This window comes from Lissotriton helveticus, chromosome 7 (genome assembly GCF_964261635.1).
Source record: "Lissotriton helveticus chromosome 7, aLisHel1.1, whole genome shotgun sequence".
Taxonomy (NCBI): Eukaryota; Metazoa; Chordata; class Amphibia; order Caudata; family Salamandridae; genus Lissotriton; species Lissotriton helveticus.
This window is the reverse complement of record NC_136068.1, coordinates 1692781545-1692807468: the sequence shown is the minus strand read 5'-3', so window position 1 is coordinate 1692807468 and position 25924 is coordinate 1692781545. Positions and strand designations below refer to the sequence as shown.

At 45.3% G+C, this 25924-nt stretch overlaps 1 protein-coding gene across 1 annotated transcript in view; it reads right to left on the bottom strand.

Moving 5' to 3' along the window:
* LOC144770670 (uncharacterized) overlaps positions 1 to 25924 on the bottom strand; it is a 275828-nt gene that overhangs the window by 18871 nt on the left and 231033 nt on the right. The window contains exons 7-8 of the mRNA XM_078655384.1: positions 24407 to 24481; positions 18212 to 18260 (exon numbers count right to left, since the gene is read on the bottom strand). Of these exons, the coding sequence (XP_078511510.1) occupies positions 18212 to 18260; positions 24407 to 24481 (124 nt within the window). The remainder of the gene's footprint in view (positions 1 to 18211; positions 18261 to 24406; positions 24482 to 25924) is intronic.

The following is a 25924-nucleotide window of genomic DNA, read 5'->3' as shown; positions in this document are numbered from 1 at the left end:
GCAACAATGTTTGTTGGTGCCCCCCCAATGACTCCTTCCGCCACTGATTCCCTCACTACCGCCCTTTAACAGTGCCCCTCAAGTCTCCATAACTACCCTCTCTCTCAGATGCATTTAATTTGATTTACAGCACCGCTCATACCATTGTAGGGTGTCAGAGCACTTTACATCACACACATTACATAGAGACAATCAATATGTGTGTACATCACTGTATAAAAAATGTTCCATAAGACTAAGGACTACAAGGTGTAGGAGTCAAATGACAACCAAACTAGTAGGCTGTATAGTTTAATAGTGATTGGTCTGGCGAAACACAAACTCATAATTTAAAACGTAATACCATGGTTGGGGGTTCTCTTTAATAATCAGAATTGATTTTCCATCCAAAAGAACACTCTTTGCAACATTAGGTTAATCAAAGACCAGGGGAAAAACAAAACACTCTAATTTATACCTTGCAGTTTGTATGCAGCTCTTAGATGACAGTTAATAGCTTACTGTTCTATGTTAGGATTTTAACTTATAAACTGCAAGTAACAAAACGATCTCTCTGACAAAAGCAGTAGCCCTCTGACCTATTAATAATATGTGCACTTTGTGAGCTGCATGGTACATGTTCTTTGCAGCAGGCACATTAACCCTCTGAGCACCTTTCCATGAGTCAAAACTTCCACTAGACAAAACTCTGATCTCTCTAGGAAGAACATTAATCACCAGCGTCATCATGACATTTTTATTGTTGCCGAAAATTGCTGGAGGCCATGAAGGAGGCAGCAAGTGCTTTTAAATCCATAACATACTTGCAGAAATAATGCCTCCACCCAAAGTCAGCACCTGGTGTATTCACGCTGGTTGCACTGCCCCAGAGCTGGCCCTTCTCAAGGGTCCTGTGACCTCAGTTACTGAGTCACTGTTGTTCTAGGGTGTGCTGCTTCTTAGGCCTGCGCGCAAGACTGGAGGTGAACTTCAGTATGTATTGTGGTGGACAAGCCTTGAAGGTTAACTTAAACTTGTCTTGCTAGGGTCCACCTGCTGGTGCAAAGACACCAGGGCTTCTAAGTTCTTCCGAAGTCTTCTAAGGTCTAGCATGGGAATGTGCTCCCTCAAGGGGAATGGTCTGGGGGACTGGTCATCAAGGCTGAACCTGGTTCCCTAGTTCCAAATTCAGCAGCTCCGACCACAGTGCCACAGCCTCTCCTCCACTGAGCACCATACTGCCCCACTGAGAATGACTCCCACTGCCTTCAACCCAATTGTTGCTGGCTAAAAACACCAGGATGCGGCTCAATTTAATCATCTTGGAAAAAGCAATCACTCATAGGGAATGCTAAATGTAGCAAACCATGTGAAATGTAAGCAGGAATAACATGTTTACCTTAACACTCACTATTCAGAAGTCAGTGGGCGCTTTTGCCTGAAAAGTTAAGGACATGACTACAGGGCCCTGAATGGACCCATTTCAATGTCCATTGCTTATATCCTTACAAAACGTAAGCAGTATGGTAAAAAGACCACATCCCTGAACGCAGAGCCGCAGTACACATTTTGTTTTCCAATCCATGCATTGCAGTACATCCAGGATTGGTGCACTAGTTCCAAGCCCGGGGGAAACAAAGACAAGAAAACAAAAATAGCGCTTCACTAGCAAACTCTGTAAAAGTGGCGCTAATGTGTTTGGGTGTGAATAAAATCAATCTGGCCAGTTTGCTACCACTCTGTCTTACTTTATTTATTTTTCATAGTTTTAACCTTTTAATCCCGATGCTTACTTTGGAATTAAAATGTCAAAAGAATACGACACTTCCAGCAAAAGTGTTTTTCTTTTTTGGATCCATTTCACAGGGAAGCAAATAAAAGAAAGGAGAGGAAAGCGAACGAGAGCCACTTCTTGAAGACACAGTTTTCAGTAAGAGATGAACTGCTAGACAGAAAGAGAGGGAAGAAGGGAAGTGGAAAAGAGTGAGGGGGGCAGCTGAAGCGGCAGAGCACAAGTGGACAGGGCCTTTGTCTTCTCTGGGCAAGAAGAAAAAGACAGAGTCCTGTTACTTCTCTGCCGCCCTGCTATAACAAACACCAGGAATGCCGAGCTTTATTTATAGGCAATGGAGGTTTCTTGCGTCCTGGGACGCATTTTCAAAATAAATAAGTAGGGGGACGGAATCTTTGGAATTTAAGTAGCAGGGGCACGCCGTGCCCTACCGATCCCTCCCACTTTGACCACTGGACAAGATCCGTAAACTCCCTGTGTAAAAGTCAATTAATTTACAGGTAAGCTGCATGGGCGCGATCCATATTTATGTTTGTTTTAAGTTTCAAGCCACCTTCACACATTCTTCGGCCACAAAGTGGGTAGGGGTTTTTACCTGGTATTTTGACTCTGTTTTCAGGGCCGCTCTCCCTGATTTAATTAGTACTGTGGCATTAGGGTGCTCTAACTTTAATATTATCGGGGATTTAAATCTCCATTTTGACTGTCCGACTGCCCCTTCTATCAGTAGCATCTTGGCCGATTTAGGGGCCCTGCAACTCACACAGTTGGTCACATCGTCCACTCATATGGGAGGGCATATACTTGACCCTTTTTTTACCAACTTAGAGGGGGATAGAGCGGTATGCCCTATTCAGATCGCCTGGACAGACCATATGTTGGTGAAAGTGCTTTGTTCCATTCATGAGGCTCCTTCTAAACCGCAGGAAACAACCGTGCTTAGACGACATTGGAACAAACTGCGATTGGAGGACCTCGACCATCTTCTGGAAAAGACTCCATTGGGTCCCTTAACAGAGGTGGAGCGTGGTTATGATCGCTTCTGTGAGTGGATTACCCACGCTCTCAACTCACTGATCCCCATGGTCTGGTCTAGGTGTCGCACAAAAGAGCCCAGCCCTTGGTATGACAGCCCTCTAGCGCTTCTTAAAAAAGCCTGTAGACAAGCTGAGAGGGAGTGGCGAAAATCGTATGATCCGAGGAAAAAGGCATGCTATTTCGCCAAAATTAAAACATACCATAGGGCAGTGTGCAGAACACGTGCAACCTTTTATGCCCAAGAATTCCAGAAAAGTTCTAACCCATCGAAACTCATCTTTAAGGTGCTAAAGGACCTGATGGCCCAAAGAACAATGGTGGCGGAAATCTGTGCGGACTCTCATTGTGAGGACCTGACTTCCTTTTTCCTCGAGAAAGTTCAAGCCATCTATCGAACTTTCCCGAAGGGTGCTGACATCGTGGAGCTAGTCAGTTGTAGTCTGGGTGGAGGTGAGTTTCTCACTACTTTGCCCGCTCTATCTACTGAGGACTTTAACATCTTGAGCCTCAAAATTAAATCGGGTTCCCCCACAGATCCGGTGAAACCGGCTCAGTTCAGGAATATGTCCCTGTTATGCCGTGCCCCTGTGCTCTCTTTGATTACTCTGTCTCTATCTTCAGGTGTAGTTCCCACTAGGTGGAAACAGGCCGTAGTTACACCGATCCTGAAGAAGACGACCTTAGACCCCCTTAAACCTGAGAACTACCGCCCTGTTTCCCTTCTACCTTGGGCTGCGAAAGTTACTGAGGCCCATGTGAACAGAATTCTTTCTGACCATCTCTCTAGGGCTAACATTCTTGACCCCACCCAGAACGGGTTCCGTGCGGCCCACAGCACGGAGACGGCCCTACTCTCTATAGTTGAACACCTGCGGTCTATGCTTGATGAGGGTCGGACGGCGGCACTATTATTATTAGATCTTAGTGCCGCGTTCGACACGATCTCGCATAAGATTTTACTCCAGCGCCTGGAAGAGGTAGGTGTCATGGGTTCTGCCCTATGTTGGTTTCGTTCATTTCTTGCCGATCGGTCCTTTAAGGTTGCGATTCCGCCCTGCCAGTCTAAATCTTATCCATTGGAACTGGGTGTGCCGCAGGGTTCTTCGTTAAGTCCCACTCTATTCAATCTCTACGTGAGGCCGCTGGCAGCGGTCGTCAAGCAATGGGGCCTGACGATGGTCTCATACGCTGACGACACGCAACTGGCGGTCTCGTTGAGTGGAGACCCTGACATGGAGGCTCCCAGGTTCCGTGGCGGACTGCTAGCAGTGGCCAACTGGATGACGTCTAACTGTCTCCAGTTAAACGCTAAAAAAACCGAGGTCATGGTGGTCGGCAAGCAGGCGGAGTTATGGGGGGACAGGTGGTGGCCTCCTGAACTGGGTGAGACCCCTTCTCCAGCATCGGAGATAAAGAATCTTGGGGTTTGGCTGGATCCGACGCTCAGTTTCATTGGCCATACTAGGAAGGTGGCGGCTACCTGTTACGGTATCATCAGAGGCCTAAGACCTATCATGAAATTTTTCGACGCCCCCACTAGGCAGCTAGTGGTCCAAGAGTCAGTGCTGTCCCGGCTGGATTATGCCAGCTCGCTTTTGGTGGGGATTAATCAGTCGGAACTCACCCGGCTGCAGCGAGTTCAAAACGCTGCAGCCAGAGTGGTGATTGGCTTGCCAAGGTACTGTTCGGTCTCTAATGCGTTGCGCTCTCTTCACTGGCTTCCGGTGAACCAGAGGATCAAATTCAAGGTGTTATGCCTTGCCTTTAAAATCCTTAAGGGTTCATCTCCCCAAATATTGGAGAATTTGTTGAGGCCATATGTACCCTTACGGACCCTTAGATCCCTGGGCCAAAATCTGGCACCGGCTCCGCGCTTCAGACTGAGCAGAGTCGGCGGTCGCTCTTTCCGGGTGTTAGCGGCGAAGTGCTGGAATGCTCTCCCCCCTCACATCCGGGCCCTTGGAGATCTCTTGCTGTTTAGACGGGCTATCAAGACTATTTTATTTGTCTAAGTTCTTTTCTATCTGATTCTTTCGTTGATCCATTTTCTTTAGCTTTTTAACAGTGTTGTGTTTTGGGTGCCTTGCATTGCGCCGGGACGCCCCTTTGCTGGGGCAGCTGAGCGCGGTATAAGTTAAGATAACATAACATAACATAACCTGTCTTCTCCTCATGATATTTGCTTTTTGCTGCATCAAGCCTGTTCACAGAGGTGATGGCCGCTTGACTATTGTTCATGCCTTCAGAACACCGGTACTACCATCCCCTTTGCTGTGGGCTTTGAGACTTCGGCTGAACTCCAGAGTCAGCCTTACAAACAGGGCTGGACTGGGAACGGCAAGACAGCCCTGGCAATTACGGCGCACAGGGGAGTCGGTAGCTGTTGAGAAGCATAACAGTGCTCTGGAGCTTTTGTTACTGGGGGCCGATATTGCTGATTAAACCGACTCCCAGTAACAACAAGCTGTTACCCTACTTAGCGATACTTACTATAAAAAGTGCTGTCATGTTCAATGGCCGCAGGGAGGACGAGGAACTGCTGCTTTGGGGGCCTGGGCAAATCCAGCATGGAAAGGGGGGAAGAGGGTGGGGTGAAAGTACCGCAGCTGCTGCACGCAAGCCAGGATTTAAAGGAGCAGGCACTTCAAAAATGTGAAGTATGTGCCATTAATTACATTAAACGGCGGGCGCATACAAAAACAAATATAATTAAATTAATATAAAAATACAACGGAGTGTGTATAATCTTGCATCATTACAAGTGAGTGCTGATTGAGTATAATTAACAGTGCGGTGCTCGTGACGAGCTCCATGCTTATTATGTATGCAAGTGAGCATGCTGGGCTGCAAAAAAAGTAAAAAGAGTTCCCCTCGGACACAATTAAAACATGAAAGCGGAGGAAAACTGTGGTTAGGCAGTGCTGCTTCCGGATAAACCGGAAGTGACTTATTGAATACAAAACAGCTAACCATAAACCTGCTAAGAAGAGCAATTCCGCGGTTAACAAATGGCAAGCAGCAAGAGAAAGTACCCGGGAGTTTCACCCCTGATAATGATTACTTGAAGTCTCGGAGAGGCAACGCATGCGCGCTGCCAAGCCGAGACCTAAAAATGAACACAAAAGAAAGACACACATAAACAAAAATCTGAATAAATACATTTGTGAGTGCAGTTGACCTCTGCTCAGTGACCTGTGTTGGAGAGTTGACCAGGACGCTGCATTATTATTTCAGTCTCCCACAAGTACCCTGGTACTTTCATGCCTCACACATCCACCCCAACACATGGCAGACTAATAAATAAAACCAGACACTGCTTATTGTGTGTGAACTTACAGTATCCAAGTGTGCATGTCTATGCGTTTGCATGGGTGAGTGAGTGTGTATGGGTTTGTATGGATGAGTGAGTGTGTATGGGTTTGTATGGGTGAGTGAGAGTGTATGGATTAGCGCTGTCCCAGTGAACAGTGCTTCATTCTCAGCATTCTTCTCGAAGGCGTTCTTGGACAGCTACAATCTCCTATGTTCTACTGATCCAAATCAAGCTTTCAGAAAGGGAGTAAACATTCTACATTCCATTTTCAAGACACCTAAATTCTTAGCAAGTTCAGCCTTTTAGAATAGAAACATGGTTGTCTATCACCACCTAGAAATGGCAAAAATACCCAATTAGCACATGTCATCATCAATCTTTTCAACAGGAAAGGCCCACCCCTATTCCATTCAATGTTGGATGCTCCATGAAGACAGCACCTGGTTCATTACAAAAAACACACCAAAATGCCACAAACAAAGATGGGTGCAGCCCTTAAACAAAAGAGTTATATAAGGGGAACAGGGAGGTACCGTATATGATACTGGCGGCTGGAGCACAGCAGCGCAAACACCAAGGGTACTTCAGGGTGTAATGAGACAGAAGACAGTGCAGTGCTCACTGTCTTTGGGTCGACACAAGTAATCCCTTAGATCCCAAGCGATCAATAACTTAGATTAGCAGGAAGAAGTTTGCCCAGAATCTGCTGAACCAAATAAGGAGGAACTGAGTGGCAATGTAAGAAAGACAAACCTAACAACCAAACAGTGTCTAAGTGGGACAGGTCTGACGCAGAAGTAATTAACAAGCAGTAGCAAAACCAACAATTCTTGCCTATGCAAGATCTAGTGGCTTAGTAAATGTTTTTTAGCCATGTTGAACAGCATCGTAGTTGCTGCACAGCATGGGTAAAAGTTTATTAAAAAGGTACTATGATACAGTCAATGCTGGCCAATTTATATAACTTTTTTTTTATTGGCAACCATGCTGCACAGCCGCCACGCTGCTGTACATCATGGTAAACAAAACATTGAGAAAGCTCAATTGCTCTATTATTTGACTTTTCAATATATATATTATCAACTTTATTGAAGTTTTACAGCAAGTACATCCATCATCATATTCAACTAGATCAGTGCAGTGGGAAGCATACCAATACATCATGGTCACAACGAAAATAAACCATTTACTTCAGTAATTCATAAGAGGAACACCATTTCCCAATACCCTGTCATGCTGTGGTGAAACTCCATGCAGCGTAAATGGGATTTTCTTGTTGTGCACACCAGTTCATTCCTGTGTGCCACCCCTTTTTTGAGGGGAGTGTAACCTGGTTCCACAATCAGGCTACACCTCTCTTGTCCAACAGACATGCCACCTGTTAGACCAGACATGTTTGGCATGCTTTTACCCTGTCATTTGGCTTCTGACCTCCTGTTTTTTTACTGCGTGTTGCAATCCTTTTTTGCTGGTGTTAGAACTCTAGGTACTTTACAACTGCTGTTTAGCACCAAAGTGCAAGTGCTCCCTGTGCTAAACAGTGAATATGATTGGTTATCCATGACGCCATATTTGATTTACTGGCAATTCCCTAGTAAAGGCCACGGTGCGTGGCCAGACCCTGTACATCAAATGTTCTAGTGGGCCTGTAGCACTGGTTGTGCCACCCACATGGGCAGTCCTGTAAACCTGCCTCAGGCCTGCCATTGCACTGTCTGTGAGTGCAGTTTTAAATCGCCACGTCGACCTGGAAAGTGCACCCACTTGTCAGGCCCAAACCTTCCCTTTTACTACATGTAGGGCACATCCATGGGCAGGGTACAGTGTATGAGAAAGTTAGGACAAGTACTGGTGTGTTTTACATGTCCTGATAGTGAAATACTGCCAAATTTGGTTTTATCTATTGCAAGGACTAGCTCTCCCATATGTTATTGGGGCTGCCTTGTACCATCTTACAAGTGTAACTTTCCATTGGGAAGAGCTAGAGATTTGGAGTTTGGACTCTCTGAGCTCAGAATTTAAAAACACATCTTTTAGGAAAGGTGGTTTTAAAATTGCACATTTTAAAATGCCACTTTTAGAAAGTGTAGGAGAACAAAGTGTCTAGCTGACAAATTACAATGCTGTTTTCTACTACAACAGACGAGTACAAAACTCTGACTGTATTGTTTTCCATAATGTATTACATTATCTTTTTAGTACTGTTTTTAGAAAAACCATTTCATTTAGTTTCTATTTGAAAGTTTGTACACCCTATGAGCTTCAACTCTTGTTCCCTCTGGTCAGCAAACGAAAGATGAACTGTTAATCCAATTGAAAATCGAGATCAGTGTTGCTGTGAAAATACTGACTGGTTGAATACTGCAATTCATTTTGCAATTAATTTGTGTGTTACACTTGTTATGTTTAGAAATCTATGATGGATCGCACACCGCTAGCCTCTCCTCCGGATCGCCCCTAAGCACTCTGGTATGTGAAGTGCGTGTGGTTTGAAGAGTTGAAACAAAAGTCGTAGGTGGTTCACCAAAGTTGGTGCAAGTAAGTACTTGTTGTTCCCAAGATCTCTAGACCCGAGACATGGCCCGGGTTTCGGGATAGTTTCCCTCATCAGTAGAGAAAGTATTTGGGGTGGATGAGAAGGCCGCCAAGTAACCGTCACAGGCCTCGATGCCTCTCCGGCGCGCAGGTGCGTCTCCAAAAGCTCGTCAGCTTGGGGGCTCATGGGAGCCCTATAACAGAAATCTATGATGGATCGCACACCGCTAGCCTCTCCTCCGGATCGCCCCTAAGCACTCTGGTATGTGAAGTGCGTGTGGTTTGAAGAGTTGAAACAAAGTTCGTACGTGGTTCACCAAAGTTGGTGCAAGTAAGTACTTGTTGTTCCCAAGATCTCTAGACCCGAGACATGGCCCGGGTTTCGGGATAGTTTCCCTTATCAGTAGAGAAAGTATTTGGTGTGAATGAGAAGGCCGCCAAGTATCCGTCACAGGCCTCGATGCCTCTCCGGCGCGCAGGTGCATCTCCAAAAGCTCGTCAGCTTGGGGGCTCATGGGAGCCCTATAACAGAAATCTACGATGGATCGCACACCCCTAGCCTCTCCTCCGGATCACCCCTAAGCACTCTGGTATGTGAAGTGCGTGTGGTTTGAAGAGTTGAAACAAAGTTTGTAAGTGGTTCACCAAAGTTGGTGCAAGTAAGTACTTGTTGTTCCCAAGATCTCTAGACCCGAGACATGGCCCGGGTTTCGGGATAGTTTCCCTCATCAGTAGAGAAAGTATTTGGGGTGGATGAGAAGGCCGCCAAGTAACCGTCACAGGCCTCGATGCCTCTCCGGCGCGCAGGTGCGTCTCCAAAAGCTCGTCAGCTTGGGGGCTCATGGGAGCCCTATAACGGAAATCTATGATGGATCGCACACCGCTAGCCTCTCCTCCGGATCGCCCCTAAGCACTCTGGTATGTGAAGTGCGTGTGGTTTGAAGAGTTGAAACAAAGTTCGTAAGTGGTTCACCAAAGTTGGTGCAAGTAAGTACTTGTTGTTCCCAAGATCTCTAGACCCGAGACATGGCCCAGGTTTCGGGATAGTTTCCCTCATCAGTAGAGAAAGTATTTGGGGTGGATGAGAAGGCCGCCAAGTAACCGTCACAGGCCTCGATGCCTCTCCGGCGCGCAGGTGCGTCTCCAAAAGCTCGTCAGCTTGGGGGCTCATGGGAGCATGTATCGGGTCTAGAGATCATCAGTTCAACAAGTACCAACTTGCACCCACTGGGGTGAACCACTCAAGAACTCCATGTACCAGAGTCCCTAGGGCCTATCCGTAGGAGGGGCTAGCGGTGTGCGGTCCATTGCGATGGTTTCTACACTTGTTATGTTTATTTAGGTTTTGGTGTTAGCTTGTCTATATGTTCCTGCTTGCTCCGTCACCCGGTCCCTCCCTGGGAACACAGGGCTGGGCAGGGGAGCCCGCGAGGATCCAGACGACTTTCTCCGGCTGCCGGGGTGTGCGCGGGACTTCCTTCGTAGAATCGGAAGTCCAGCCCGCCGCCAGACGCAACGCTGCCTGACTTCCGCTTCGGCCGATCCGGGCCGCGGCAGAGATAAAATCATTCCGGGCACCATGAGGGGTAGGCTCCCTCGGGATTAACCATATAAAGCGGGGTGGGCACCCGTCATATTGAAATAAGAGTCACGTCGCGGGGTGGGCACCCGTGCATTAAAATACGGGCAAAGTCGCCGGGTGGGCACCAGCACATTTTAAATCAACAGCAGCACAGCGGCCATAAAGGACGATTATGCCCCCTTTTTAATTTTTAAGCCTATACCACCTTCCCAGTCCCCCTGTATAATAGTGTGTATATACTCTGTATGGGTAGGCTTTATATATGTGCAATGTAATTTTATTTTTTTCTTGTTTGCATTGAATCATTCTGAATCCTGTACTTTAAATTTTCCCTTTTATCACTTGAGCACCAACCTTTCCTATTTTCTTATTGCCAATTTTATTAATATGTAAATAAACTGCAGTATAATTTGTTTTGGTACTGTTGTGTTGGGTTCCTTGCATTTGATAGCAGTATTAATCAATAATACATCTCCTTTTGTTGTTCAGATTAAATCTGACTGCCTAGTGTGAATAATTAACACTTACATTGATTGTTTCTGTTTTCATAAATTGTGTCTAGGACCACTTTTTCCATATATATACTATCACCCAGGTCCTGTTGACTTATTGGGTTTACCCCATTGTTTTTCAATAATGCAGGGTAGGCACCTGCTTAAGGGAGTAAAAATAGGTGAACATGATGCAGGGTGGGCACCTGCAATGAAGGGGCCACAGGGGGAATCCCTGCACTGGGTATTCCTTATTACAGTGCCACCAAAGGGGACAGCGCGCTCACAGGGCGCTGGGAGTTCAAGGAGTTCAAGGAGTCCTGGGGCAGGGAAAGGGAGCAGGCAGCTTCCTGCAAGGAAACGTCCTCCAGTCATTCTCAGGCAAGGCAGAAAGGTCCCAGGGAAAAGAGTCCTCCAGGCATCCAGGGGCAGGGCAGAGCCCAGGGAGGCAAGCCTTCCCCTGAGCCCCAGCAGCAGCACGCCGCTGGTAGTTTCAAGTTGCAAAACAAGAACATTTTACTTGGGGTCACAGCCCCTGTATTTATACCACAAAATCCTTTGTTGTAGCAGTGTAGGCAAGTGGAGAACCAGATGCAACTGGTTCTGGAGCACTTTGTTTTGCTCCGCCCCTCTCCCTATTCACAAGACAGGCCAGGGACATCAGACGCACCACAGGGGGTGGAGCCAGCATTGTGGAGGGAAGGCACAGCCCTATTCAGGTCCCAGGTGCAACTCCTCCCTCCCATTGAGATGCAGATCTCCCTATTCACCACCGGGCAGACTTACCCTGGCTCCTGGAGCCAAGCACACCAGCCAGCCCCTATCACTCACAAACCAGACAGGCAATTCACATCTCAAAGCACATAGAAATGCCAACTTCTAAAAGTGGCACTCCTACACTAGACACAATAAATCTGCGCACACCATTGCGCAGCATTTATTATCACAAGTTTGCACATACCAAACTCACCCCTGCACTCCCCACATATTAGGAATTACCATGGGCACACATATCCCCCATGCATTCCTATGGGAAGGCAGGCCACTCTCAGCACACACACTCAGAGTGTGCACGCACTTTACACTGGGCCACAGTGCTAAAGTGCGCACAGGCCTAAAATCACTACTACTATGTCAGAGGCTAAAGGCAAAAAGTTTAGGTGTTAACCTGCCAAAAAGGCCCAAGTCAACACATACCTTTTTTTTAAAAATGCAGAACTCCAAAAAGGGGAACCATTAAGTCAAAATCTCACTTTATATTTTATTTTATTTGATTTGAAATGCTCTAAGGGGACTATTTGAAAGTGTATACACCCTATGAGCTTTAACTCTTGTTCCCTTTAGTCAGCAACCTACAGATGAACTGTTAATCCAATTAACACTCGAGATCAGTGTTGCTGTGAAAATATTGACTGGTTGAATACTGCAATTTATTTTGCAACTAATTTGTGTGTTATACTTGTTATGTTTATTTAGGTTGTTGTGTTAGCTTGTCTATATGTTCAATGTCCAAACAAATAGTGTGGTTTCTAACTCTGTTTAATAAAAGCTAAATGTAATGGTTTTTCTAAAAACAGTACTAAAAAAGATAATGTAATAAATTATGGAGACCAATACAATCAGTTTGTTCCTAGTCTGTTGTAGTAGAAAACAGCATTGTAATTTGTCAGCTAGACACTTTGTTCTCCTATATGTATAGGCCCTGTCCAGCTGTTTGTATTAGGGCCATCCCCTTTTGAGAAGTAAAACCTTTAGAAAATGTGCATTGTCTTGCTTTACCATGCCTAGCCTCTGCCTGTGGAATCAACATTTGGTTTAAGCTGACAGCTGGGTATTTTGTGCTTTCACTCTAGACAGTCACAGAAAGGGAGCTGAGGTGTGCCATGCATATCCTAATTAACCATCCTCAGGCTGATGGGCCTTACTGAGCTAGAGTGATGGGAGGAGTTGTCACTGACACGTGAATAGGGCTGTGCCTGGCCTCTCACATTGATGTCTCTACCCCAAGAGTATGTCTGGAGCCAAGACAGGGCAAGACAGAACTTGTGCACTACAAAGACTATCCTTTGAAGTATGCCTACTTCAAAGGCCAAAAGGGGCCTAAGTATTGGTCCTAAAACCCCAGACTTTTAGAACACTCCTGTATCAAGAGGAGACTCTGCCCAGAGGAAGAGCTGGAGAGCTGTTAGGAGAAGTACTGCCCCTTTGCTGTGCTGCTTTGCTGGGTTGGCCTGCAGTGGCTGCATCTGTCTTGGTGAGACTAAGGACTGGACTTTTACTTTAGTATCTTGCTTGAAAAGCCTCTCCAGGGGCTTGTGTGTGTTTGCCTGCTGTTAAGAAGTCTCAGGGCCATCAACAACTTCACCTGCAGCATCCCTGAACTCCACTGCTGGAAGTTCCGACCTCCCAAGTGGTGTCAATTCCAGTTGTGGGACTTTGGAGGTGATTCTTCTGCTTCAAGAACTGAAAATCCACGCATTGCCCCTTTAGTGCCGTTTTTTTAATGCCATGTGGTTGATAAGCCAATGAATCGCTGAGGTGCAGCTGAAAAGATCAATGCAGAGGCCGTCCGCGGTTCAGCAAAGGGCTTGACCAGTGTAATTATGGACATGGCTTAAAAACACGTTAAGATAAAAATCTGTGCTTAGCATAGTGTGCCGCTTGACTTGTATTTTGCTGTTTCTGTCATTGCATCCAGATATATGATACAACAAGTAACATCACACATACAACAAGTCAGGGATATTGGCTTTCTTAATGGTTGTTAGTTGCATATAATAAATAAGCAGCAACTATGACTTGTATATAATATTGAAAAAGCTTCCACTTAAAGCCCTGGTGCCACCAAGACAATGTCGCTGCTCCTGAGTTTCAAAGAGAGAAGGAAAATCCAGAGAGAAAATGACTCTCTTTAAAGGATTTCCCTTCCCTTACAACGCTCACCTGGCATGACGTCATTCCGTAACTTCTCCATTAGTGAGAAGTGAGCATGCTGTCACTGCAGTCCGGAAAAAACAGAGCGCCTGTGCCAGGGCACAAAACAGAGCCTGATAGAGACCCGTTTCGAGTCCCCCTTTAAAAAAGACTGCCGGTGCTCAGCACCGACCAGGCCCACTTAAAACCCTACCGTACAGATGGAAAATCTCCAGGGACTTTTCAATGTTTTTAAGCCAAGTTGTAAAGGTGTTTGGCTGCTGCGCAGCATGATTGAAAGTAAAATAAAAAATAAGCTCGGTGATGCGGCCAGCTTTGACCACGTAATAGCATTTTATTTACAAAAACTTTCAGTCATGCTGCATAGCAGGTGCGCTGCTTCACAACATGGCTAAAAACATTGACAAAGCCAATACGTCTCGAATAGCCAGAGCTATTCCAATGCTTGTTAGTACTGGATGTGTTAAGTAACGTTCAAAGCGATATTTTAGCCAGGAATGGTATTAAAGCATTGTTGACCACCAGATGGCGCACCTGTATAGCTTTCTGCTGTTAGATCACGCAGCAATATAAGCAATACTTGTCTTCAAGCCAAGCAAGCATTACATTCTTCACGTAAAGATTTCGCCTAAATTCAAAGGCCACCCGGTGTGCAGTTCTAGCAGTGTTCTAATGGTCTATAAGGAGGTCAAGGCATTTGCTTCACTAACTTATACTGACAATAGTTTGCAAAAAAAAGCAAGAAGGATAAAACCCACCATAAACACAATGTATGCTTGAGTTGTAGTGACTTAAACGCAACCAGAATGTCTGCTCGAATACATAATGAACATTGTTTTGACTTGACCCTGAATTCAATTGAGGCAAATTAGGGAAGGGGGCTGGGTTTTTAAAGGCTGACTCGATGTTTCCATAAAGCTGCACATTCTGCTTGCCTGACTTTACATTCTTGGTAACCTATCGGTGATATATTTCTGTTGTCCATTACAGTAGTCCAGGGCCCATGTAAGCTCGAGCTGATGGTCAGTTTGAAAGAGCAGAAAAATGCTCTGCTGGAGGGCGAACTGGACATGAGTCACCCTCATTGATTTGTGGGCTGGAGTTGAGGTCGGAATCAAAAATAATTCCCAGATTTCTGGCCTGCTGGAATAAGGAAGGAGGGTGACGTGTGTTCTGGGGGCGACCTGGAGCTCTCCGCTACTATGATTTAGACTTGTGGTGCAGTACCAGAAAATCGTTGTCACATATATTCTGGAAAATATATTCTTTCCTATATATCTAGAAAAATATTACCTCATGGAGTTAATAATAGAAAATCTACACTAAGTGAGACAATACATTTGCAACTGATTCAGGGCACAGACAAAAGGTCTATATATGGTCTTCTAACATACAACCCAAGTAAGATGTCTTCACCCACAAACAGACACGGTATGGCATTTCACAATGCTAACTTGTCCCTCAGGGTTGTTTTTTAAGAAGGTGGGTCTCTCAATAGCATCTACATGTATCTGACATGTTAGCAGCTAGTGGTTTACTACATGAGCTAAGGGCAACGCATAGACACTGAACAGAAGAGACGACAGGGAAGTCCCTGGTGACACTCAGCACTGGACTCATGGGAGGGGAGGAGAAGACTCAATGCATGTTTGTAGACTCCAGCTGTAAAGAAGTGAGTGACATTATTGCCTGGTAACCAGCTCATTCCTTTAGCCTGCTCAACAGCATGATGGGACTACTGAATATCAAGATACAAGACTATTGTGAAAAAAATATCAAAGACCAAAATATTGAAAGGTAAAGTACATAGAGAGATAACATAGGTTTACTAGTCTTAACTCCACGTCTACATACCGTAAAGATATATATATCGTCAAGGTACATATATGTTGAGGTAGATATTGAAAATCTATAAATTAACGATGTTTTGAATTTGATATTCAGGGGGTATACCCAACAATATAGTGTGGCTGATTGGGTCAGAGGCAACTGAGGTCAAGGAAGATTAGAACCTTTTACTGTTTTTCATCAAGGGTGGCAACGAGTTCTTTTCTGATGTTTGCCAATGTTGAGTCCGTTTCCTTTGAAGGCTGGAATACAGGTTTGCGATCACTCAGAGTTAGAGTGCGTTCTGCATATTCTGGCAGCTTCTCTTTCCTGGTTGATGCCAGGAGTGGGAGGCTACAGGTTGGGTGATATTTAGACAACCCATCCGGGTCTGTGGCTGGCTTCTTCAGGAAGCGAGAGATGTTTGCATGTTTTAGGGAGTCAGGACCTGTGCAGAGAAGCATGTTTGTGAATTCATCCCTCAGATTTTAGAAGAACTGTCTTCAGGAATGCAGAGCAGCATTAGGGTGGAGGCGTTAGTGTTGTGTTTCTCAGGTGCGTAACTTCCACCTCCAAAAGGAGCTTGTAGGGAGAAAAAGTCAAATGGCGCGTGGTGGAGGGGAGTCGAGAAGGTTATTTCACTGTGTTTCTAATGATGGATTCATATTAGAGATCTTACCCTCTCATTTCTTCAAGGTGATCTGTGGTGCACGGTGCATTTTGAAGCACTTGTGTACCAGGCAGTTATTAGAAAATATTAAATCCTCCTTTTTTTCAATTCAGGGTCTGGATGTTATGTTTAATGAAGTCACTAGAGCCCCGGAAGAATCCTAACTGAATTCTCTGCAATTAAGACTGATGTGTACAACTAAACCTGCCCTCAATATTTAACAAGCATTTACAATGCAACGGTTTCGCCTTTGGAAAAGTTAGAGCTATTGGCAATGTAAAAGACAATGCCATTTATTTATCTGTTTTCAAAACCAACACATAAATACAAATTTTGTCATTTACAATGCCAATAGCTCAAACTTTTCCAAAGGCGAAACCGTTGCATTGTAAATGCTTGTTTTTTTGGGCTGTTTGTGACTGATTTATCGCGGGCTGGGTCTGATTTTAGAGTTGATTTACCTTATATGAAACATGCAGTCTGCAACAAGCTTAAAGGCATGCAGTTTTCACACCTTGCAAACACTTGTACAAATTTTTTTTGGGTCACTCTTTTAGCTTTGAAATTCACTTACAGGGTGACTTTTGTTTGTGGCCCAGGCATATTGAATGTCCCAGTCCGAGCCTGAACAGCGACATGGTCATTGACAGTGACACCGGGGACGCGACGCGAGTACTTATGCTGCCATTTTAGGTCAGATGCCCAACAAGCCCAACGTTTTGGATGCACTCGAAGCATCGTCAGTACGTCCTGAACATGGAAACTGCAGTCCCTTCTGCGGCAGGGGCGGTGGTTCACATATAAAGCCTCATCCTTCGAGCCTTTTGCCCTCGTGCTTTGTAAATGCGCAGTAAAGGCACACAGGGAGCCTCCTTGCAAGAGGAGCGACATGGTAAGCCAGGTGTTCTGAGCAGCTACCCCCCAGCTCGGCTATTATCGTACACGGCGCGGTATGTTGCATGATCGGTGCGCACCTGGCACCTGAACCCTTCGGTGCGCCCCTGGCACAGACCACGCCTTGCCCCGTCGCTGCTCGCCCCTGGCACACACCACACCTGGCCCCTTGGCAGCTGTCCCTGGCACCTGAACCCCCGCAGCTTACCTGGGCTGCGCTTGGTGGAGTGGATCATTTCCGCGGGTGACACAGGCGCCTCCCGGACCACTGGAGGCGCGTTCAGGATCCCGAGGGCCTCACGCGAAGAGGGGCAGATAAGGAGCCATGCACCGCCAGTCCCAGGCCAGAGTCGTCGTCTTCACTGTGCAGCACTCTGGACCTGCGGACGCTGCCGTCCCTTCTCGAGACACTCACCCGGAAGTGACAGGAGAGCGCTCTACTCCCACAGCCTCGGCTCAGGGTGAAGCCAGGGCTGGGAAAACAGGTTCAAAGCCGAGCAGAAGCCGAAGTGTGCCCGTTCACGTGCGGTGTCAGGCAGTTGGGGGCTTCTTGTGTGAGGAAAGTGGGAGGGGAAACAGAAGGTCATGTTCAGCAACTTAGTAAGGGGCTCAATGTCCGTAACAGCTGCAAAGAGGGAAGGAAGGTCGGGCATCTCTGTATTTTTGCGCGGCCCGGGAAATGACGTCACGGGAGTGTCCCCCAATCACAGCGCGGCCCGGGACAAAGGGGCGGGGCTTAAAAAAAGCCCGAGAAACGCCCCCGAATCGCGTTTTCCCCGAGAAATCGTGATTGCCAGCCTCTGTCTCCCAATGGCTAGCCTCCATTTATGGAGCTAGCCAATGAGAGACAGAGGCGGGTCATCGATCCGACATAGAACTCAAAAGGTTTTTTAGCGCATGCGCACTACGTGCGCACTTGCAGGCAAAACCTAAAAAGGCACAGAATTACCCAAGAGAGCTTGTTCCATGTCAATAGAGTTACACAAAATACCTACATAATGCCCTGCTCTAAGAAAAGTTAAATATCCAAAATATATCCGCTCTTCAAACAGCACGTCAAACACTTCTGTTCAGCCCTAGCACGTCAAACACTTCTGTTCAGCCCTACACGAGGTGACCTGAGGGTTGGTCTAGCGTCCCTAATCCAATCACTTACCGAGATGTCTTCTTTTTTCGACAGCATGAGGCACACCTGACTCTTTCACCTGTAGGAAAATGAGAGAGATTTTTTGGAAATATGCCTTGTCATGCTGTACCACACACACCAATTTGGGATCAGAAAATCTTTGTTATTGCAAAAGTATTACATTTAAGTCATTAGCAGTCCGATATATTCTGTTCATTGTGTATTTTAAACAATTTAAGATGCATTACTTTAGTTTCTGATAGATGACCTGTATGACCAAAAGGGGATTGGAAGAAGAGAGGACCAATAGGAAGTCCCTTTGGTGGAAGTGGCAGAGAGAGACTCAGATTCTCACACTAATGATCACCCATCACAGCTTCCTGAGGAGGGAAGGTTTCTGAAGGTCTATTGAAAATTTGAATATTTGGAATAATGGATGACTGAAGCACGGACGACTCCATGGAGTGGGAGAAGAGATTTGACTTGGTTGGAAGGCAAGGTGTTCAGTGGCGGCTAGCACGTGAAAAAAATGGTGAGGCGCGATGGTGCACAACTCACTATAAATGAGGAAGCATGCCTGGTGCTCTCGATCCTTGTGTCCACGAGCAGGAAAGGGAAGAACTTCCTTCCTGCTCAGTAGAACACAAATCCAACCATTACTGGAGCTGCTCTCATGCTGTTTTTCAGCATGAGAGCAGTTCCAGGATTGGTTGGATCAGGCTAACCCGGAGCTCATTTTAAGGTTGGTGGCCTGTGCCAGCAATCCCCTGGCGGTTTCACAGCCCTTAGATTGCTGCAGCTACAGTGCACATGTCGGATAGGACAGTTGTAAACAGCCGGCCAAACCGACATACGCACTTAGACCAGTGCAGTCATCCTACATTTGCAGGATTCAGCCCCGGCTCCACCCTCGCGCTGTACACAGTGCGGGGGTGGGGGAACGGCAAAATAAAATGGCATTAACAGGCTATTTTATGTATTTGTTTGCCTGTTGCGCTCACAACAGGCAGGTGATACTCCTTTGCTCTTTAGGAGGAGTCACCCCTGAAAGTGTTACATATGTGCTGAGATCATACCGGAGATTGCATGCATTTAAGGGAAGATGGCATGTGCTCACAGCCTAGACCGCACTGGCACTTCTGCACTGGAAGTAACTCTTAGGGGTCTTGCGGAGTGTCAAGCATGAAGGGCGGCAGCAAGACTACAGAATTTAGCCCTTGGAGTAAGGATGCCTAACCAGTGCTTCTTTGTCATCTGCAAAACCAACACCATGTGTTTCGGGCGGGGGCATAGAGAAGCTTTACAAACGGTTGTGTAATGGAACCCCGTATGTGAATACCATGCATGCCAGTTCCCTGTGGTCTTAACCACGCAAGTCTTAACACCACGCATAAGCTTTTAACATGCATGCCTTTACAATGAATTATGCTTCTGTTAAGGCATGTATTGCAAAGACGTATCAGGTAAGCGTAACCCCCGACCCCTTCCCCCTGCCCTGAGCCCTTAAACACCCTGAAACCAGAATTCTACCCCGACCCGAGCCTCCCGTCCTAGAACAGTTCACAGAGCCCAAAATGGTACCCCGATCACTGCCGTCGCTCTGAGCCCTAAAACGGCCCCCAAGCACCTGCCCTGAGACCTAAAAAATAACCCCCTCCCTCCTGAAAACCAATCCCACACCCCCAAGTCCTAAAAACTACTCCAAGCCCTAAAAAAACTACCTCGACCCCCCAAACGAGCCCTAAAAACATCCCACCCCAAGCCCTAAAATATTCCCACCCTGCCCAAGCCCTAAAAACTACTGATCCCCCATGCCCTAAAAACTATCCCGTCACCCCCAAGCATTATAAGCAATCCCACTCACCAAACCCCGGCCCCAGCCCCACTTACTGCGTCCTCTCCCGATCCTTCCTCGTCCTGAGAGCTCCCATTACAAGAGCTAGACCAGACACTGCCTTAACCACCGCGCTCAGCTGCAGCCATTCTGCCCGTTTTACACCAACCCCCTGGCAGCCGTGCCATTATTCAAGGGAGGAATTACTGGAGCTAAACCTCAGAGGTAAGACAGCTATGGCATGCCCAGTAATGTGGTGGGTGGGGAGAGAATTGGGGCATATTGCGTATGTCCCGAATTTAAGATCACCCTTCCTACATTTTTTAGCCAAGGCATCAGTCAGTTAGGAGAACTTAGAGCCAAAATAGCCATGGACAGGATAGATTCTAAGACCTTAAGCAACACTAGATCTCTAGTTAAACACAGCTGCAAATGGACCGAATTTATTGAAAGTCAAAGATGCAACTTAATCTTTATTACAGTGACATGGATTGACGTGGCATCTGGTTCCAGCCTTGTGGAAGCCACACAGGCAGGTTATGGGATTTTCACACTGGATAGGAAAGACAAGAAAGGCGGAGGCCTGGCCATTCATTTCCAAGAGTCGTTTGCTGGTACCTTCTCTTCCTCATCCTTGCCGGTCTCTCAAGCTCTATCCTTTAGTTTTCAGCTAAAAACCCAACACACTTTTAAGGGTATTTTAGTCTACCGGCCGCCAGGCCTGAGAGGTCCCTTTACATATAATCTCCACAATCTTTTAAAGATGATGTGTTGGTTGCCTCCAACCTAACAGTGTTGGGGGATTTTAACTTCCATCTGGAAGCCATTACAGAAGCCAAAACAGCAAGGCTATGGAAAGATCCGGGATTTCACAATTGGTGGAGGAGCCCAGCCATCGGGCTGGTCACACGCTTGATGGGATCTTTTCCAACAATCCACACATCATAGGAAAGGTCAGCCTGACGCTTATTTAGTCAGATCACTCGGCTATCCTGTTCAATATCGGACTATCAGAAACGCCCCCAAACTGGTGGAGTAGTTAGGAGCAGATCAGTGAGAGTTTGGCACAGGGTTAATAAACAGAAACTGCAAGAAAATCTAGCTAGTTCCCAACTAGAGTACAGGGAAGATGTAGACAAAAACGCCAATTATTACCATCATTGGTTGGAATCAAATGTCTCACTATTAGCTCCCTTGGCCTCCCTACGTTCGCAGCGCAGTTGCCTGATGGCCCCCTGGTATTCGGATAGACTGAACGAGTGCAAACTAGGTTGCAAAAAACAGGAATGTATCTGGAGGTCAGGCTATGACCCTGTAGAGAGGCAAAAATATAAACAAATCCTGAGTAAATATAAAGAAATAATAAGGAGCGAAAAAACGATATATTTTTCACTAAAAATATGCTAAAAACTCCTCCAAAGAACTCTTTAGTACTGTGTTGTCTCTTACCTCGCCACACACTCCCGAGATTGTGCCAACTCTATCTCTGTGCGACAAGATCGCCATGCACTTTGTGCATAAAGTGGAAAGCACCTTCAATGAAGTAGGCAGAGATAAAACCAAGGAGAAATCGTCCCTTTCCGACACTGGGCTTGCAGCCATAAGCCAGCTGAGGAGCCTGGTTTTGATAAGCTTACCAAGTTGGACATGGCGCAAGTGGCGGATCTAATTGCAAAAAATAAAGCAGGTTCGCTGACCAACCCCAGCCCAGTGGCAGTGGTAAAATTGGCGCACAAGATAGTAGCAGACAACCTATCAAAATTGTTGAACCTATCTTTAAGAAAGAAGTTTTCCCCGAGATGTGGAAAACCGCATCAATTCGGCCTACCTTAAAAAAATCCAACCTAAATCCAGAGGACGTTAACAATTATCGCCCTACATCACGGCTGCTTTTTCCTGCCAAACTCCTACAGAGGGCCATGAATAAACAGCTTATGGAATATAGCGACTTACATAGCTGGTAAGATGAAACACAACACAGCTTTAGGACCGGACACAGCACTGAGTAGGGTCTGATAAAAATCAGTTGAGGAAATCAGGGAAGCTCTAGATAATGGTGGGAGTGCCGCCCTCATTTTATTATATCTGTTGGCAGCCTTCAACACTGTCCACCATACCATCCCGGTGGTGAGGCTAGCAGCAATAGGAGTGCAGGGATTAGCACTCCATTTGCTTAAATCTTTTGTGGAACATAGGACGCAATTTGTAGCAATGGATCCGTTCAAATCTAACCCTTTTCAGCTCACAAGTGGAGTACCACAGGTCTCTTCCATTAACCTACCCTTTTTAATGTGTACATTGCTGCCCTGGACCCAGTTGTAAAATCTTTTGGCTTTGCCTTTACTTCATAAGCTGACGATAAGCAAATTGTCGTAGCAGTCATAAAACAACCTCACACCATCAGCAAGCAATTCAGTGATTGCATGGCAGCAATACGTTTATGGATGAGTTTTAATTGTTTAAAGCTGAACTCTAACAAAACTGAGGTGTGCATTTTGGTAACAATCCCTTATTTTGGTCCCCCAGCTGGTGGCAAGCGAATCTAGGCGACCAGCCTGAGCCAGTCGAAAAAGCCAAAAATCTTGGGATAATTACAGATAACAGGTTCTCTTTTGCCAACCAGATCAATGCTTTGACAACCTCAATTTTTTTCATCTTAAGAAAAATCTGAAAGATTTTGGCATTTATCCAAGAAAACTCTCAAAAACTGGTCATATCAGCCTTGGTATTGGCCAGATTAGACTATTGCAACAGCCTCTGGGCCCAATATCTTAGGAAACTTCAGGTATTGCAGAACACAGCAGATAGAGTCCTTTCGTACTCCTAAACATGTCTCAGTCGGGAAAACAATCAAGAAGTTGCACTGGCTGCCAGTGAAGGAGAGGATCCAATTCAAGGCTTTGTATTTTGTGTACAAAGTCTTGCATAAACAAGGCCACAATATCTAGGCCAGAAATTCAGATGGTACTTGCCTAATAGACCACTTAGATCGTCCAATTCTAGAACCATGGTCGTACCAAAATTCGATAGCATGAACTGGGGCGGCAGAGGTTTTTATCTAGGAACTACAACAATCTGGAATTTACTTCTGTTACCCATCCGATCTGCCATCTCCTGTCTCAATTTCAGACGCGAGTTGAAAACCTGGCTATTCAGCATATCAGACTTTTGGTAAGATACCTGCCTCCTGCCCGATTATTGATTAGCCCCAGGACACCGTTTGGTAACAGAACGCTTTATAAATCTCCTACATTGACATACTTGAGCTTGCGTTGTTCGGACACGGGTGGCCGAGCCCGCGTGTTCTGACCATTTCCTTTTACAAACTGCCCTTTCCAAGATGGTGTTCTGTCTAAAATCATCTATTCGGGGTTCTCAATTCAAGACAAAGTACAGTCTTTTTCAGTAATGTCAGTTTCTGTTTCAATGATAAATTAGGAGGAATTTCCAAATGAAGGATGCATCGCAACACATTTGTTCCATAAATGTTTGTCAGCTCTTCGCCCCATTGCTACTATTTCTGTCCCTGATTTTTGATTATTGGAATTATAACTTCTGATTGATCTACCTCTGGATATTCTGTGCGACTCTTCCCTGATCCAGTGCGTTGCTGATATTCTGTATTAATCATCATCATCAATCAAGAGCTACAGGATTATCAAGTAGCAGTTTTTTTTACACTTTGTGTTTTTTCCCACCGATTTAGGACCCTCTTAATGAGACACTTCACATCTTTCACGTGTACCATTAAGTGTAGGGTGGATCCAGGGCTCTTGGGAGAAGTTGCCCCTTTCCTAAGGCAATTCAGTAGAGGACGCAAAAGATCTCCTCGGGATACACTCCTTGACAGTAAGGCAGAAAGTCATTGGAGGCAAAAGTGGCACAGGAAACAACTTAAAGTAAGGGCACTGTCTGGAGAGAACCGGGGACATCTCTAGTCTCAATCAATGAAATGGAATCTCACCTATAGAAATTAATATAGATTTACATGTAAAAACGATATTTTACAGTTCATCTGCCATTTTTAATTCACAACATTCTGATGCCAAACCAATGGACTCTCTGTAGGGGATCAGGGAGTATGACATAATTACAGGAGACTTTTCGGGGATTTTGTACCAGAGTATCACAGTCAGAATATTATCTGAGATAAATATTGTGACCAAATATTGATTACAAAAATATTGTCTCATTGGAGTTAATAATCAAAGATCCCAATTAGATAATATGTTTGTAAACAAGTTAGGACACAATATTTATGGCAGATATTGAAGATTGAAGATCCTATAACGTTAAACCAGAAGATGGAACTTGCAGGCGGGGAGTCTTGAGTTTGAGGTGGTCCATTGACAGTGACGTGCTGGTACCAAGATTGTTAATTCGATACTCACAAGCTATGATCAAGATTCCAGTGACGAATAATATTGCTGCACAGATCAGTCCATGGATCCGAAGGGTATGGTAATCTAGAATAAAATGAATGAATAGAGAATTAGTATTGCTTGTGCTTGAGAGGGGAGTTTCCAAACCCATGCCAAGAACACTGGTTTATGGTATTTCTGCTTCCTTCTGTTGTTACCACTCCATATGTTAAACGTGTTTTTCTATTTGATCACTTTCTGAATAGATGGATGCACATAATAAGATGAACAATGTACAGTATATTTTTCAGGAACCAGCCCACACCAGTAGAAGACATCACTTACAGTTCCCTTCCAGAGAATGGACACCGAGAGAAATCACATAGCCACGCAATTCAAAGGATGCCTACAAAAGTAACTAAAGAAGTGAGCATAGAGGGAACATGAAACCCATCAGAAAAAAGATGCATCAAATGAGCAACGATTACAGAACTATAGGCAAATATCAAATGGACTCCTCTAACGATCAGATAATGGAGTCTAAAGAGAACTAAAGTCAAAGCTACACATCCATCCTTTCCATCTTTTTTCTTTCACATGTTTAAGTAACGTTTGGTATTGATGCATGTATCGCAAACTGCATTAATATCTTACTATGGATTTATGCTGGACTTGAATGTCATTGAATTTGCTGATATTTCTTTTTTGGTTCTTCCTTTATGCCGATAAAATAATTGATTAAAAAAAAAAAAAATACACACTGTGTTACTCTTGTGAGCAGCTTTCACTCTGCCACCTTGATATCCCTGCCATCACATTATATAAAAATTCCACTAGTGATCCCCTCGCTGACCAATAGCAGACAATTTCCTCTCCTCTGCAACAAAAGGATGGTGCAAATTTCACACACCTTGTTCGCACCTGATGGCTTTTTAATCCATACTGGCAATAGTGAAGTTCCCTCTTTGCACATCTTGACAAATATTATAATACGTCTAAGCCCTAGACTGCTTCTTTTCAACTTTCCTCCGGGCCTCAGCGTAGGTGGTTGGTGTGTACATGTGGAATATAAAGTGTTCAGCACGAGTTTAAAGTAGTTTATGAAATTAGGCAACAATGTGCTCAGGAACATTTTCACAGTACAACAGATATGTGTTCTCATATTAAAAATTATCCATACAAATTACAAACAAATGGAAGCATGGGAGCAAATAAAGCTATAGACATGAGTGCAAACCAATTTTCCAACAGGCAAAAATGTGTCCTAAGACACCAGCTTGATGCATTCTATCTGCTCGAGTGCGAAAAAAACACATTTTAAGCGGTCATTGCAAACTGGCCTCTAAATGGGTCAGAAATCCCATATGCAGAAAGTAACAATACTGCAGACAACGGTCTTTACAGGGTTACAGGGTACGGGGTTCCCTTCCGATCACAGGGTTTTGTCCTCTGAAAGAGAGATGACTAGGAAATTGGGGGCATATTATCAAGAACAGGCGATAAAATTATCGCTGCTTTATCGGCAGGAAACTGCCGCTAAATCTGCGA